Raw genomic sequence first — 17,185 nt, 5'->3', positions numbered from 1 at the left:
CTAGAATAGCCAACACCATCCCATCCTTCAGAACTTCCATGGACCCTGAGCACACCAAATAAATTGCCTGCAATGCATCTCCCTGCCGAAGTAGGTACTCTCCAGGAGCACAGAAAGAAGTTTTGATATGAAGAGACAGAGACCTGAGGCAACCACGGCTAGCATTCTCAAAAAGGGATAGTTGTAGAATCTCCTTGTTCAAGTACATGGTTATATCCGAACGTAACTCATCTGGAAACTCTTTCAGGAGCTGTCAATTTCAGACATGGAATTAATGCAGCTTAGAAAAATTTATCATTTCAGGCTTAGCATGATATCAAGCTTTCAACCATTTAGAGATGTAACAAATCTCTCCTACGGATTTCTAACTTGGATACTTGTGTCACCATTTAAAAATAAATAATCCTGCAGCTACTGTTGTAATAAAAATCTAAATTGATTTCTGTAAGACAGACAAGTTTTGGCAATCAGAATAGCTAGAAATGTTACTGAAAAGAAAACAGACAATACAGATAATAATGACACTTGGGCAACATTGTGCAACATGCAAGAAAAAAATGCTGTTTTAAAGGGGAACTTTGGGTTACTCTACCACATTGTAATATTTATTTTAAAGTGGTTGTAAACCCTTACAAACCACTTTGACCTACAGGTAAGCCTAGATTAAGGCTTACCTGTAGGTCCAAGAAATATCTCCTAAACCTACACGGTTTAGGAGATATTTGCCAAAACACAGGCACCGCTGTCTATGGTGCATGTGCCGTAGACAGTGGCGTGCAGGCGCACTGAGCGTGCCGCTGTCAACGGCAATATGCCGCGAGTGGCAGCTCCCGTGTGCATGTGCGGGAGTGACATCGTCGCGGCTTCATCGAATGACAGCGGCGGAGCAGCAAGACCCACCAAGAAGATGGACACTCCGGACTACAGGGGACAGAGGTGACATCGCTGGCTCCTGTGTCAGGTAAGTGACACATAATGGGCTACTATGCGATGCATAGTAGTCCATTATGCTTTACCTTTGCAGGGAATCAAAGAGGAAGTAAACTCATCAGGGTTTACTTCCTCTTTAACTAAATTAAGCTATGATGAGACAGAAAAGGACTGCCATCTACAACCCAGGATTTGCTAAATGTATAATTGCCCCAGTAAATTTATGTCTGGTAAGCTCTGAACAAATAAAGATATAAAGAATTATGCAACCCAACCATATAGAAATATTTTTACGAAATAATTCATTTAAATATGGTTAATCTTGTTCAGATTATGCATCCATTACAGTTTAACAGGGGGTTCTATTTTTGGTACAATGTTGATCTGGTTAAACTTTGACATTCCAGTATACCATTACATACTTAGCAAGTACTATGATGTTCATGTTGTATATATAGTGATTTAAGCATCTTTAAAATAATGGGGGTACTGTTGCTTTAAGGTGTCCTCACACATGAGCTGATGACACTGTTTGCGCATTGCCTTTTCTTTCCTTTCTTGGCGGGCATGTGATCTGGGTTGGAGCATGTCACCCAAGTCCTTTTCAAGACTGTCCCTCACCTGCACATGTTACAGCTTGGGCTTCTTGGCCCTTTGGCCACGATCTTTGCTCACATGCACATGCACGATTTTCACGCATGCACACTGTGGGGGATCAGCGATGTCACATGTGTGCTACGATCGCCAGGTTGGGAACTATTTAAGCAGGTTCCAGCCCACTTATTACTGTGGTGGATGTTTGCCGGGGGGGGGGGGTGCATGATAACCAGTCGGCACTCAGGTAAGCCGTGATTTAATTAAATCTTCCCATTGGTTGTTGTTTACTACTGATGGACAGTGATCCAGTATTGCAACAAACCTTTCGCCATCTATACTAGCCTAATTGAGACCTATTCATTTTAGATCTCTAGGTCCATGTGCAGCAGTCTTTGTTGAAGTACAGCAAGCTGTTTCCAGTCATGCTTTTCCCCTTGAATTGTATATGCGGTAGTACACCTTCCTGTGTGCCCTTGAAGCCCCTCTTCCCCCCAGCTTTGTATGGTTTCCCTTGGTTATTTCAGGTTAGCCATATTTATAAACATTTATTGGGCTCTTGGATTAAATTTCACCGCTCACCCCCTCTTTTACCTCTCCTTCCCCTCCCCTTTTTCTTCCCCCCTCTTTTTCTTACTCACCCCCATATTTTTCTCAGTTTTCACTCCCCTCTCCCCACTTCTCCCCATCTTTCTTTACCCCTTTTCCACCCCCCTTCTCCCACCTTCTTTCTTTCCCCTTCCTTGTCCCCCCCTTCTTAAACTCTCCCCCTCACTTTTCTGTCCCTTGCTCACCTTTCTTTCCCCCATCGTATGTATTTCAACCTTCCTTTCCCTTATCCCTCTCCCCTTCCCTTCATTTTCCCCTTTTCTCCCTCTCAGTGTGCTCCCCTTTCTTTCTTAAGCCTTGTACACACAGTTGGAGAATCCATCGGAATGCGTCTTATCGGACCGTGTCGTCAGATAATCCGACTGTATGTGGTATGCATCGGACTGATTCCGTCCGAATCTCCGTCGGACCCAATTTTCCAACATGTTGGAAATATTTCCCGACCAACTGGTTTGATCGGACATACTCCGATCATGTGTAGCGAATTTTGATCGGACCAAGTGCCACGCATGCTCAGATCAAATTCCTACATCAAAGCTATTGGCTACTAGCCTGAATGTAGTCCCATCGTAACGAAATTACTTCATCACGTTCTGAAAGATCGGACTTTTCGACAACTTAGTCCGACCGTGTGTATGCAACAGTTTCGGACACAATCCGTCGGACTAAATCCGACGGACAAAATCCGACGGATTTGGTTGGCAGAATCTCCGACCGTGTGTACAGGGGCTTATTCTTCTGTCTTTCACATGGTTATAAGTCCCTTTCCTTGATATACATATATTTGTGATTTTTTAATTTTTTTATAGTTGCTACTTAGCATCAACTCATCCACCCACATATTTCCAACATGTCCGATGTAGGGAGGCGTTGGCAGTGCCACTGTCTTGGCTTTGTCGTGTGTTGGTAAGCGTCAGTCGTTTTTCTTTCCCCCACTTATCAGCCTTGCATTATATATATTTTTTGGATATTATGTATATTTTTGTTATTTTTATTTCAGACTCTATCCAGTTTTGTGCCTCCTGAAGAAGTGGTAGAGTTCCCGCAGATATCATATTTAAGAGGTACTGTCATGCTTTTTTCTATTACAAGGGATGTTTACATTCCTTGTAATAGGAATAAAAGTGAGATTAAAAAAAAAAAAGTGTAAAAATAAAAGGTGAAATACATAAGATTTTTTTTTTTTTTTAACGTCCCCTGTCCAGGTGAACTTGTATGCAGAAGCATGAGTAGTGCAGACATATGAAAATGATGTTCAAACCACACATGTGAGGTATCGCCGGTAGGATCAGTAGAGCGAGAGCAATAATTCTAGCCCTAGACCCCATCTGTAACTCAAAACATGCAACCTATAGAATTTTTTAAACACCACCTACGGAGATTTTTAAGGGTAAAAGTTTGTTGCCATTCCACGAACGGGCACAATTTTGTAGCATGAAATGTTAGGTATCAATTTACTTGGCGTAACATTATCTTTCACAATCCAAAAAATAAAATTGGGCTAACTTTACTGTTGTCTTATTTTTTAATTCAAAATTGTATTTTTTCACAAAAAAGTGTGCTTGTAAGACTGCTGCTCAAATACAGTGTGACAGAAAGTATTACAACAACTGTCATTTTATTCTCTAGGGTGTTAGAACATTTTTTTCTAAGTAATTTTCTAGCAAAAAAAAATATTTTTAAATTGTAAACAACAAATCTCAGAAAGAGGCTCGGTCCTTAAGTGGTTAAGCACAGCTCGATTGAGCAGAAATCTTCTACGAAAGGATGGAGTAGGAAATGGGAGCTGTAGCAGTTTATCAGTGCAGGTACAAGGGCAATTGTGACAGGTGTTCTAACCTGATCACAAAAAGGCTTACTGCTGCCCTATTCAAAGTTCAGCTGGCCACAGACATGAGCTTGTAATCAGCTTCGGGACAAATTATGTGGAACAGACGACTGCCATCTTTTGTCTATGGGTACTTTATGATAGGCAGTGTTAAAATACAAAAATGCAAAGCACTGGAAAGATCTTAGCCCTTGTACACACGGTCGGAGATTCCGACGGAATGTGTCCTATCGGACCGCTTTGTCGGATAATCCGACTGTGTGTGGTCTCCATCGGACTGTTTCCGTCGGAGTATCTGACGGACCAAGTTTTCCAACTTGTCCGTAAAATTTTCCAACAAAATGCTCCGATTGGACATACTCCGATCATGTGTAGCCTACTCCGACTGACAAAGTGCCACGCATGCTCAGATCAAAATCCTAGACCAAAGCTATTGGCTACTAGCCTGAACGTAGTCCCGTCGTAATGAAATAACATCATCACGTTATGTACAATCGGATTTTCCGACAACTTTGTGTATGCAACAGTTTCGGAATAAAATCCGTCGGACAAAATCCAACGGATTTGGTTGTCAGAATGTCCGACCGTGTGTACAAGGGCTAACACCTCACTCTTCCAACAGCCATAGTCATGCCAAAGGAATATTATGAAGCACAAGAAAGACAGTAAGTTGACATCAACTGATTTTTTTTAAACTCTAAATGAAATGTGCTCTTGAACACACTTGAAGAATAGTTATGGATTGATAGATAGAAGCAAGCATTTCATTTTTATTGCACAGTCTTGCTCTACTAGTTATGATTTCCATGAAACATCTTGGCATCACTATTAAATAATTTATTTAAGATTTATTTATAAAGCATTTTTTTAAACAGTTCTTGCCAAAAAAGTTTTCTAAATTTGCTAATGAAGAATTTCAACTGTACATTACCTCATGAGAATCTATCCCATTATTGACTGACCAATTGGTTTGGAAATATTCAAGCATTCTCTGCTTCAGTTGCTGTGGAAGGTGGTGTACCCGTATAAAATCCTTCAGATCCTTGGTTCTTGTGTGATAAAGTGACCATCTGGAGTACAATCGCTGGATTATAGCTGTCACGTTACCAAAAACCAAGGCATGCATCAAAGCTAAATCAATAGAAAAATATTGTTAGATTTAAAATTATTGGGGAGCATGGAGTCAACAAATGTTAGTTATTTTTAATTTTCAGAGTACATTAATGCTTTACAGTAAAAGGGCACCATAAAATTTCCAATAATAGCATTGACTATTTTTTGCAGATGCCTAGAATGTGTGCACATCACTTCACAGCTATATTGTCCTTATTATAAGTCACATATGAAATGAAAGCAAACACAACCTCAGATAAACATTCAAGGGTGTGTACAAACGTATGCATGAGATGTGCTTCACAGTGCACCAAAGTATGGTAGCTAAGGCTTGAAGAAGGTTGATACACCTTAGAACAGGGATGCTCAACCTGTGGCTCTCCAGCTGTTGCGGAACTACAAGTCCCATGAGGCATGGCAAGGCTGAAAAGTACAAGCATGACTCCCAAAAGCAGAGGCATGATGGGACTTGTAGTTTCACAACAGCTGGAGAGCCACAGGTTGAGCACCCCTGCCTTAGAAGGAAGTAAACTGGCAATCAAAAGGAAGTAAATTTCAGGTTACAGTATACATGATCAGAAAAGCCTGTAATTATATCTCTGTTCTGTAAATAATTTGATTCTTAAGGAATTAATAACACTATGAAGACCTGTGTCAAAACTTTGTTTTTTGGACCAGATACTTGCATTCTCAGTCTATAGAAATTTAAATTGGTATTAAACCTAACAACAAAAATGTAATATTATTGCAGCGTACCAATCCTTTAAAGTGGTTGTAAACCCTTACAACCAACTTTGACCTACAGGTAAGCCTAGATTAAGGCTTACCTGTAGGTCCAAGAAATATCTCTTAAACCTACACGGTTTAGGATATATTTGCCGAAAGACAGGCACCGCTGTCTACGGTGCATGCGCCGTAGACAGTAGCGCGCAGGCGCACTGAGCGCGCCGTGGTCAACTGCGATATGCCGCGAGTGGCGGCTCCCATGCGCATGCGCGGGAGTGAAGTCATCTCGGCTTCGCTGAATGACAGCGGCAGAGCGGCGAGACCCACCGAGAAGATAGATGCGCCGGACTACAGGGGACAGCGGTGACTTCGCTGGCTCCTGTGTCAGGTAAGTGACACATAATGGACTACTATGCGATGCATAGTAGTCCATTATGCTTTACCTTTGCAGGGAATGAAAGAGGAAGTAAACCCATCAAGGTTTACTTCCTCTTTAATGTGGTGGCTGCATTGGTTTTAGACATTTATTTACCTGGTGGTCCAGCCAGTAACACACTTTCTATCTTAGGGTGTCTGCATTCTGGATGAAGTAGTAAAACAGGCACATGGGGAGAGGGTCATGTTAAACTAGCAGAATTAGATGGAATTGACTAACAAATTGAAACTGAACTCCAGCTAGCACATCTTAACCACTTGCCGACCGCCGCACGACGATATACGTCGGCAGAATGGCACGGGCAGGCATATGGGCGTATATATAAGTCCCTGCCTTCCCGCGGGTGGGGGGCCCGATCGGGCCCCCCCCCGGTGCCTGCGGCGGTCGGCATTCGTTCGGGAGCGATCCGGGATGAGGGGGTGGCCATTCATTCATGGCCACCCCCTCGCGATCGCTCCCGACGAATAGAAATGCTCCATGACATCACTTCCTCTCCTCACAGGAGAGGAAGTGATGTGATCTCTCCTCTGTGTCGGTATTTTTCGTTCCGGCACCGAGGAGAGAGGATCGGTGAGTTGCACCAACACACCACACGTACAGTAGAACATGCCAGGCACACTCACACCCCCCCTTTACCCCCCGATCACCCCCCCAATTACCCCTGCCCCCCCCAGTCACAGTGACACCAATTGCATTTTTTTTTTTTGCATTGGTGTCATTTGTGACTGTAATAACTGTTAGGGCAGTTAGGGTTAGCCCCCTTTAGTTCTAATGTGCCCCCCTAACCCCCCCAATAAAGGTTTAACCCCGTGATCACCCCCCGTCGCCAGTGTCACTAAGGCTGGGTTCACATTGCAGCGGTTTATGAGAACGAATGTGATTCGCACCGCACTGCAGTGCAAATCACATCCGATCTCTGTGCGATTCGAGTTCAGCCATACAGATAGTATGGCTGAATTCGTGCTGCACCCGCCGCACCCGCCGCAAATTCGCACGGGACCCTTTTTTTGGTCCGCAGCAGAATCGGATCGCATGGGTGTTCACACCATGCGATCCGAGTTTGCAGATCGCACTGCGATATGCGAACTGATCTGGGGGAGTCATTAACATTTCACTGACACTCCCAGCAGTTCGCATAGGGCAGTGTGAACTGCTGCCGGGAGGCATGCGATGCGGGAACCCGCCGCGGATTCGTGGCGTTCCTGCATCGCTCCAGTGTGAACCCAGCCTAATAAGCGATAATTTTTCTGATCGCTGTATTAGTGTCACAGGTGACGCTAGTTAGGCAGGTAGGTATTTAGGTTCGCCGCAACTTTTTATAGCGCCAGGGACCCCCATATACTACCGCATAAAGCCCCCTGATTGCCCCCTAGTTAACCCTTTCACCAGTGATCACCATATAACTGTTACAGGTGACGCTGGTTGGTTAGTTATTTTTTTATAGTTTCAGGGCACCCGCCATTTATTACCTAATAAAGGTTTAACCCCCTGATCACCCGGCGGGTGTCATTTGTGACTGTAATAACTGTTAGGGCAGTTAGGGTTAGCCCCCTTTAGTTCTAAGGTACCCCCCTAACCCCCCCAATAAAAGTTTAACCCCGTGATCACCCCCCGTCGCCAGTGTCACTAAGGCTGGGTTCACATTGCAGCGGTTTGAGAACGGATGTGATTCGCACCGCACTGCAGTGCAAATCACATCCGATCTCTGTGCGATTCGAGTTCAGCCATACAGATAGTATGGCTGAATTCATGTCGCACCCGCCGCACCCGCCGCACCCGCCGCAAACTCGCACGGGACCCTTTTTTTGGTCCGCAGCAGAATCGGATCGCATGGGTGTTCACACCATGCGATCCGAGTTTGCAGATCGCACTGCGATATGCGAACTGATCTGGGGGTGTCATTAACATTTCACTGACACTCCCAGCAGTTCGCATAGGGCAGTGTGAACTGCCGCCGGGAGGCATGCGATGCGGGAACCCTCCGCGGATTTGTGGCGTTCCTGCATCGCTCCAGTGTGAACCCAGCCTAATAAGCGATCGTTTTTTTGATCGCTGTATTAGTGTCACAGGTGACGCTAGTTAGGCAGGTAGGTATTTAGGTTCGCCGCAGCTTTTTATAGCACCAGGGACCCCCATATACTACCGCATAAAGCCCCCTGATTGCCCCCTAGTTAACCCTTTTACCAGTGATCACCATATAACGGTTACAGGTGACGCTGGTTGGTTAGTTATTTTTTTATAGTTTCAGGGCACCCGCCATTTATTACCTAGTCTCACTAGTGTACCCCTAAATTTAGGGGTGTCTACTTTCCAAAATGGGGTCATTTGGGGGGCGTTTGTGCCATCTTGGCATTTTATGGCCTTCAAAACTGTAACGCCCTTAGAAAGCCTGAAGGCGGTGCTTGGTTTTCGGGGCCCCGTACGCGGCTAGGCTCCCAAAAAGTCCCACATATGTGGTATCCCGTACTCAGGAGAAGCAGCAGAATTTATTTTGGGGTGTCATTTCACATATGCCCATGGCATGCGTGAGCAATATATCATTTAGTGACAACTTTGTGAAAAAAATAAATAACATAAAAAAGTTTGTAATATTCCCGCAACTTGTGGCAAAATATAAAATATTCCATGGACTCAACATGCCTCTCAGCAAATAGCTTGGGGTGTCTACTTTCTAAAATGGGGTCATTTGTGGGGGTTTTGTGCCATCTTGGCATTTTATGGCCTTCAAAACTGTAATAGGTAGTGAGGAGTGAAGTCAAATATTTACGCCCTTAGAAAACCTGAAGGCGGTTCTTGGCTTTCGGGGCCCCGTACGCGGCTAGGCTCCAAAAAATCCCACACATGTGGTATCCCCGTACTCAGGAGAAGCAGCAGAATTTATTTTGGGGTGTCATTTCACATATGCCCATAGCATGTGTGAGCAATATATCAATTAGTGACAACTTTGTGTAAAAAAAAAATAAAAATGGGGTCATTTGGGGGGGGTTTGTACTGCTCTGCCATTTTAGCACCGCAAGAAATGAGATAGGCAGTCGTAAACTAAAAGCTGCGTAAATTCCAGAAAACGTACCTTAGTTTGTAGATGTGACAACTTTTGCGCAAACCAATAAATATACAGTTATTGACTTTTTTTTTACCAAAGACATGTGGCTGAATACATTTTAGCCTAAATGTATGACTAAAATTGAGTTTATTGGATTTTTCTAATAACAAAAAGTAGAAAATATCATTTTTTTTCAAAATTTGCGGTCTTTTTCCATTTATATCGCAAAAAATAAAAATCGCAGAGGCAATCAAATACCATCAAAAGAAAGCTCTATTTGTGGGAAGAAAAGGACGCAAATTTTGTTTGGGTACAACATTGCATGACCGCGCAATTACCAGTTAAAGCAGCGCAGTGCCAAATTGTAAAAAGACCTCTGGTCATTTACCAGCAAAATGGTCCGGTCTGAAAGTGGTTAAGCAGATACAGCAAACTGTTTTTTTTTATCTTTTGGGATAAGGGTTTTACCTAATAAATAAAAGCTGACCATTGTGAGGCTAGCTGTCATGGTTAAATGGTTTGTCTCAACCTTCTAACTACTTTGTCTGGACAGCTTGGTCTGTTAAAGGAAGATGAAAAATGGCAGACTTACTGGCTGCATCATTAGGTGAATATAAAGGAAAGAGCCTAAAAAAGAAAATGAATGCAACTATCACGTATATGTAATTGGTAGGCTGCAATTTAACAAATGTTTCTTTTTGGGTTTAATACCATTTTGACTTTGACCTCCCTTTGTACTGCATGTGCTTGTATGCACTGCTCCATTAGTCAAACCAGCTGAATACAACAGTGGCATTGTAGTCACGCAGGGGTTGATTTACTAAAACTGGAGAGTTTTCTGGTCTGATGCAGCTCTGCATAGAAACAAATCAGCTTCCATTTTTTTTTCTTGCCAAAGCTTAATTGAACAAACTGAATTTAGAAGCTCATTGGCTACCACGCAGACCTGAACCAGATTTTGTACACTTTAGTTTTAGTAAAACAACTCTACAGTTTTAGGATTTTTATAAGTAGCAGAAAATAATAAGATAAGCAGCTTATTCCAGTAGGCATATACGCAGGCTTTCCCCCCAGATCCTGTATGTGGTCCTTGAAGAAGGATTGGAGTTGGACAGCTTTTGACGAGAAATAGATTAGGATGCCTATGTTTGTATTGCTATTTGAACTGAATAGTGTATGCAGGTAAATTTTGATTGATGTGCCTTGCAGTGCCTACAAACGTTTACATAATTCATAATAAACAATGACTCACTGCAAATAAGAAAAAGTGACAAATGTAAAATATTTTAACACAAAGATGTCATTAACAGCACATTCGTATTTACAGTGGGTATAGAAAATAATCACCCTCTTTAAAAAAATCACATTTTGATGCTTTCCTGCCTGAAATGTAGACAGCCACAGTTTTTGTTTTATCCAGCTGTACAGTACAACTTATAACATCCGAGTGAAAGATATAACACCAACATGTCTGAAAAAAAAAATTAAATACAGAATCACTGAGTTGGAAAAAGGATCACCCCTCCCAAAAATGACTAGCAAACTCAATCAGGTATAGCTAATTAGCTTGTCAATGGCACACAAAGCCATTTGACTTTCAACTGTGATCGGCTGTGGCCATTTTGATTAGCTCAGCATAAATAGAGCTTTCCTGGAGAACTTCAGTCCCTGAAAGTGCAAGTCTAGGGTTGCACCAATACCACTTTTTTAAGACCGAGTACAAGTACTGATACTTTTTTTCAAGTACTCGCTGATACCGATTACCAATTCTTTTTTTAATGCTATGTGACAGTAGCACTAATATGCAGCACTGATGGGCACTGATAGGTGGCACTGATGAGGCATGGACTGTGTCAGTAGTTTATTTTTTATTTTTTTACAATTTTTTTTTTTACAATTTAATTTTTTTTTTACAATGCTTTTTTCTTTGGGGGGGGGGGGGGGGGCTGACATCTCCCCTTTGAGACAGATAAAGGGACTAAGGACACAGATTCCCCAGTCCCTTTCTCTGCAGTCTCAGCTGCACTAAAGATAAATGGACAGGAGACAGCGGCTCCTGTTCATTCATAAACAGAAGCATCGTAAACACAGTTTACAATGCTCTAATATGAAAGGACAGAGTCAGTGATCACTGACTCTATGCATTCATAAAAGGAAGGAGCTGATAAATGGCAGATTTACTGGCTCCTTCCTCTGTTCTCCATCCTGACAGATCGGGGCAGGGGGGACCAGAGGAGGACACGGAGGGGGAGCAGAGGAGGACATGGAAGGGGAGTGGAGGGGGAGTGGAGGAGGACACAGAGGGGGAGTGGAGGGGGAGTGGAAGAGGTCACGGAGGGGGAGCATAGGACAGAGGGGGATTGGAGAAAGACATGGGGGGACCTTAGGAACGAGGAGTAGGATACAGGGGACAGTTAGGGTTGATTGGTGTGGTGGTGGGGACCGTTACAAGCATTAATTCCCTGTATAGATTTCAATAAAGCAGCTGACAGCTGCAGGAGGGAGAGTAGGAAAAGCCTCAGTCAGTTGCTTTATTGAAATCTATACAGGGAGATCGGTGCTTGTAGCTGCCTTCACCTCTGCACCGATCATCCCTTGACTACCCAGGTATCGAATTAGCCATCGGAGCATTTGCATGAGTACAAGTACTCATGCAAATGCTCGGTATTTGCACAGATACCAATATTAGTATCAGTATCGGTGCAACCCTAAAAATCAACTATGGGTGGCAAGGCACTGTCAAAAGATCTCAGGGATAAAGTTGTGGACAGTTTCAAGTCAGGTGATGGATACACACACATGTCAAATGCTTTATCAATGCCTATAAGCATAGTGGAGTCTGTTATTAAGAAGTAGAAGGTATTTAGTACAACACAGACCCTCCATGGATCAGAACGTTGCTTTCAACTGGATAAAAGAGCCAGGAGTAAACTGGTCAGAAAAGCTACTAAGAAGCCTACAGCAACTCTGAAGCAGTTGCAAAAAGTTATGACAAGGAGTGACATTGGGGGTAATTTATTAAAGGAAAATCCACTTTGCACTGCAAGTGCACTTGGAAGTAAAGTCACTGTAGATCCGAGGGGTAACTTGCAAGGAAAATAAAAACAGCATTTTAGCTTGCAAATGATTGGATGATAAAATCAGCAGAGCCTCCACTCATTTCAGATCTATCCCTTAGATTTACAGCGACTGCACTTCCAAGTGCACTTTCAAGTGCACTTGCAGTGCAAAGTGGATTTGCCTTTTGTAGTAACCCCCATTGTGTGCATGTGACATGTGTGCATGTGACAACAATATCACAAATTCTCCAAAAATGTGGCTTGTATGAGAGGTTTTCAAGAAAAAAATCCACTCCTCAAGAAAGGCCTGATTGAGCTTTGCCAAAACACACTTTGAAGATTCTGAGGCCTTTTTCTGAGGAAAAGGTGTTATGGTCAGATGACCATAAAATATAATTTTCAAAACTAAACGATATGTGAAATCCAATACAGCTCACCATCCAAATACCACCATTCCTACAGTGAAGCATAGAGGTTGTAATATCCTATTATGCGGGTGTTTCTCTGCAGCAGGGACTGGTTGTCCTTGTCAGGATAGAAGGATGAATGGATGGGGCAAAATACCAGCAAATTCTTGAGGAAAATCTGCTGTCCTCTGCCAGGAAGTTGTCAATGGGAAGAAGGTTTAACTTCCAACATGACAATGACCCAAAGCACACAGCAAAAATGACCACACAGTGGTTGAATGAGAAAAATGTGAATGTCCTTGCATGACTTAATTAGAGCTCAGACATAAACCCAATTGTAAATCTGGGGAATGACTTGAAGACCGCAGTCCACAAATTGTCACCAACAAAGTTAACTGAACTTGAGAAGTTCTGCAAAGAAGAGTGGGGAAATATTGCAAAGTCTAAATGTACAAAGTTAGTAGAGACATATCCCAACAGACTAAAGGCTGTATTTAAAGCAAAAGGTGATTCAACAAAATACTGACTCAAGGGGTGAACCTTTATCCAACTTAATGATTCTGTTTTTTATTTTTTTTTATTGTCATGTTGGTGTTATATCTTTCACTTAGATCTGATAAGTTACACTGAGTAAATACATCTGGATAAAACAAAAACTATGTCTGTCTTAATTTCAGGCTGCAAAGCAACATACTGTGATTATTTTAAAGAGGTGTTTCTTGTACAAGGTAGTAGACCACTGTCTTATATTCAAATGTTTATAAAAACACATGTCATTTTTTGGGCAGTTCTCAAAAAAGGAACTGATTGCGTTACTTTAAATTTTTTAGATTTCTTTAAAGCTCATTTACAGGCAAAACATATTTTTTCGTTTTGGAGAGTGTGGGGCAGGAATAAACTTCCTATCCTTTTTTTTATTGCGGTCTGTGTCACGATTGGAAAGATTTCTTCTCACTTCCTGTTGAGGCAGGAAGTAATGGGATTTCTCTCAAGTTGGGATAGAGACTGCAACAAAAATATGTTCTTTTCAGAAATGTGGACAGGGCTTGAAACTGTATCAGGCTTTTACTAGCATACTGTGACATTCTACTATAGTGATCACTATTCCCTTTTTTTTGTCCTGCTGTGACAGGGTTTCAAAAGCACAGGACAAGAGTTAAAACGACCAATTGAGGTTAGAGACAGCAATTAAAATATTATATTTTGTTTTTTTTAAATCTATGCAAAACTAAAACAATGGCAAGAGTTGAGCTTCACCATGGCTTCACAAGGGCTGAGCCATCCTGTTTAGCATACATAATTGCTACAAAAGCCATTTTATTATATAAAGTTAGTAGACCTTAACTTTCCCTTTCTAACTGCAGCAAGCTATCCTTAACCCTTTCGCTGCCAGGCCCTGTGCTCCATTTTTAGACTCAGATGGCCAGGCCATTTTTTACAATTTTTCCATTGCTTTTTTCTTTTTCCCTTACAGATTTCAGAGTTTCTTAAAGACCCCCCAAGCCTTATATTTTCTGAAAGCACATGGCCAGTAGAATACAAATAAGGTGCCACTGATTTTTAGGACACAATGATATTTATCAAAACAATATTTTTTGTTAATACACTAAAATAATTTTTAGCAGATAAAAACACAGTACATTTCTCACCAAATATAAAAGCCTAATCTGTATTTAGTTAATAAATAACAAATATTTGTAATTTTTAAATTATGCCTTTTTGCAAAAATGTTAAAAAAAACTGAAACGTACACAAACATCTTGTTCCCTTACAGCTTTGAGAGGTTGTTAAAGACTCCCCAAATCATATATTTTCTGAAAGCATAGGACGGGTAGATTAAAAAGAAGGTGCTACTGATTTTTAAGACCCCACGATATTTGCGCAAATCAAAACAATATTTTTATTAGAAATACACTAAAATCATTATTAGCAGATACAATCACAGCACATTTTACAAATTTCCTGCTAAATTCCTACTAAATATAAAAGCTTAACCTATATTGAGTTATTAAATAACAAATGTTTGTAAATTTAAAATTGAGCCTATTTGACAAATAGTGAAAATCGGACGTATGCAAAAATTTCGTTAAAAATCTTTTTCACTTACAGCTTTCAGAATTTGTAAAAGACCCCCCCCCCCCCCCCCCAAACTATACATTTTCTGAAAGCACATGGCCAGTAGAATAAAAAAAAGGTGCTACTGATTTTTAAGGCATTGAGAAATTTGTGCAAATGTTTATCAAACAATATTTTCACTAAAAATACACTAAAATCGTTAATAATGGATTCATATATTGTAAAATGTAAAAAATTCCTGCTAATTCCTAGTAAATATAACAGTTAAAACTGTATTAAGTTAATAAATAACAAATATTTGTACATTTTAAATGACACCTTTTTGTGCACAAAACTGTAAATAAAAACATTTTACTCAAAAAACCCGGAGGTTACCATTTTTCACTTACAGCTTTCAGAATTTGAAAAGACCCCTCAAACTAGACATTTTTCTGAAAGCACATGACCTGTAGAATAAAACAAAAGTGCTACTGATTTTTTAGGCCCCACAATAATTGTGCAAATTTTGCTCATATCACCATTTTCACTAAAAATACACTAAAATCATTAAAGCAGAGTTTCCCTGGCAAAAAAAAAACTATTAAAGTCAGCAGATACAAATAAGGCAGCTGCTGACTTTTAAAATAAGGACACTTACCTGTCCAGGGTGCCTGTGATGTCCTCACCCAAAGTCGACCCGTCCCTCGGCTCCAGGTGGAGGCGTCGGCATCTTAAGTAAGGGAATTTAGGAAGTGAAGCCTTGCTGCTTCACAGCCTGTTTTCCCTACTGCGCATGTGTAAGCGGCACTGCACATTCTGACTGGTCCCTGCTGTCTTCTGGGACCCGTGTGTCTCCCAGAAGACAGCGAGTGGAATGGAAGAGGGGCCGGACATGCCGTAGATTGCCGCGGATACAGTGTGCATCCCCCAACCTCACCCCCCCAGATTAGCATGTCATAGTGTTCACTGCCACAATCCCCCCAAGATTGCCATGTCACAGTATGCACAGCCATAATCACCACCAAATTAGCATGTCACAGTGTTCACAGCCACAATCCCCCCTTTGATTAGGATGTCACAGTGTCCACAGCCACAATCCCCCCCCCCCCCCCCATCCAGATCAGTATGTCACAGTGTGCACGGCCGCAATTCAACCCCCCAGATTAGCATGTCACAGTGTACACAGCCACAATCCCTCCCCCCAGATTAGGATGTCACAGTGTACACAATCACAATTCCCCCCTCCCAGAGTCACAGTCACAGTGTGCGCAGCCATGATCCCCCACCTCATCCCCCAGATTAGCATGACACAGTGGGCACAGCCATAATTCCCCCACAGATCAGCAAGTCAAAGTGCTCTTGCAGGTGCCTTCAGAATGGAATCATTGCCCACACCCCGAGTGATGCCAATCCCAACCCCAGACAGCCACAGTCTGCTCCTGCAAAGCAGCAGCATCTGTGTATGACTGGAAGTCACATAGGATCCTGTGACAAGAAGCAAGCTGCACCGCAGTGGCCATTTGACAGAACTGGGATGCAGTGCCTCACACACAGATTCTGCAGCCTGGAGGCAAGATGACACTTTTAAAAAAAAAAAATCCACAATTCTCTTCCATGTGTGAGTTGTGTTAACACAACCCATCACAGCACCCCTCTAGAACAGGCTCCAGTGGAGAGAGCACAGAGGATTTGGAGAAAGCACAGGGGCCTGGGGAAAGCAGAGGGAAACTGGATAGGAGGGGTGGGAGCCTATAGAGGAACTGAACCCCTCCATCTTCCTCCTGCAGCCACTGAATGCCTGTGGGAGAAGAGGAAAAATCAGGCATTCAGCGGCTGCAGGAGGAAGATGGAGAGGATTGGTTTCTTTATAGGCTGCCACTTTTCCTATTCAGGTGTATGGGGGGGGGGGCCCTGGAGCATAGGGCCAGGTCACAAATTGTGACCCCTGTGACCCCTGTAGCTACATCCCGGAATACTCCAACAAATGTTATTTCCTGCTCATGTGAATGGCTTACAGTTTTTTCTAGCAGTTGTTTTTTTTCCCATTACTGGAAATGATTAGGTGACTGTTGCAGGCAGACCCTCTCACTTTGCACAAAGTAGGAGAAATGAATAAAAAATGCAAAATTAATTAACCTTTAAAAACTTGATACATAAACCATCATGAAGACAGAATTAAGAATGCAAATAATGGAAGCTGCAACTGGTGTAATTTGTCTAATGCTGACTAGACTAGCTGTCTTTTAAGGTCATATTATCATACAATGTTTTGTTAGCAATACTGATAAAATACAATCTATCTATCTATCTATCTATCTATCTATCTATCTATCTATCTATCTATCTAATCTAATCTAATCTATCTCTTATTGTATATTATATACC

General features: G+C 42.0%; 1 protein-coding gene across 4 annotated transcripts in view; it reads right to left on the bottom strand.

Moving 5' to 3' along the window:
• The window catches only part of KCNH8 (potassium voltage-gated channel subfamily H member 8), a 780,884-nt gene that overhangs the window by 135,068 nt on the left and 628,631 nt on the right, over positions 1–17,185 (bottom strand). For all 4 annotated transcript variants that reach the window (XM_077491398.1, XM_077491400.1, XM_077491399.1 and 1 more), the window contains 2 exons: positions 4,893–5,092; positions 1–250 (listed from right to left, as the gene is read on the bottom strand). In XM_077491398.1, the coding sequence (XP_077347524.1) occupies positions 1–250; positions 4,893–5,092 (450 nt within the window). The remainder of the gene's footprint in view (positions 251–4,892; positions 5,093–17,185) is intronic.

This window comes from Lithobates pipiens, unplaced genomic scaffold (genome assembly GCF_037356315.1).
Source record: "Lithobates pipiens isolate NorthernLeopardFrog02 unplaced genomic scaffold, aLitPip1_a1.2 Scaffold_19, whole genome shotgun sequence".
Lineage (NCBI taxonomy): Eukaryota > Metazoa > Chordata > Amphibia > Anura > Ranidae > Lithobates > Lithobates pipiens.
Note: the sequence above shows the minus strand (reverse complement) of the source record. Positions and strands in the feature narration are given on the sequence as shown.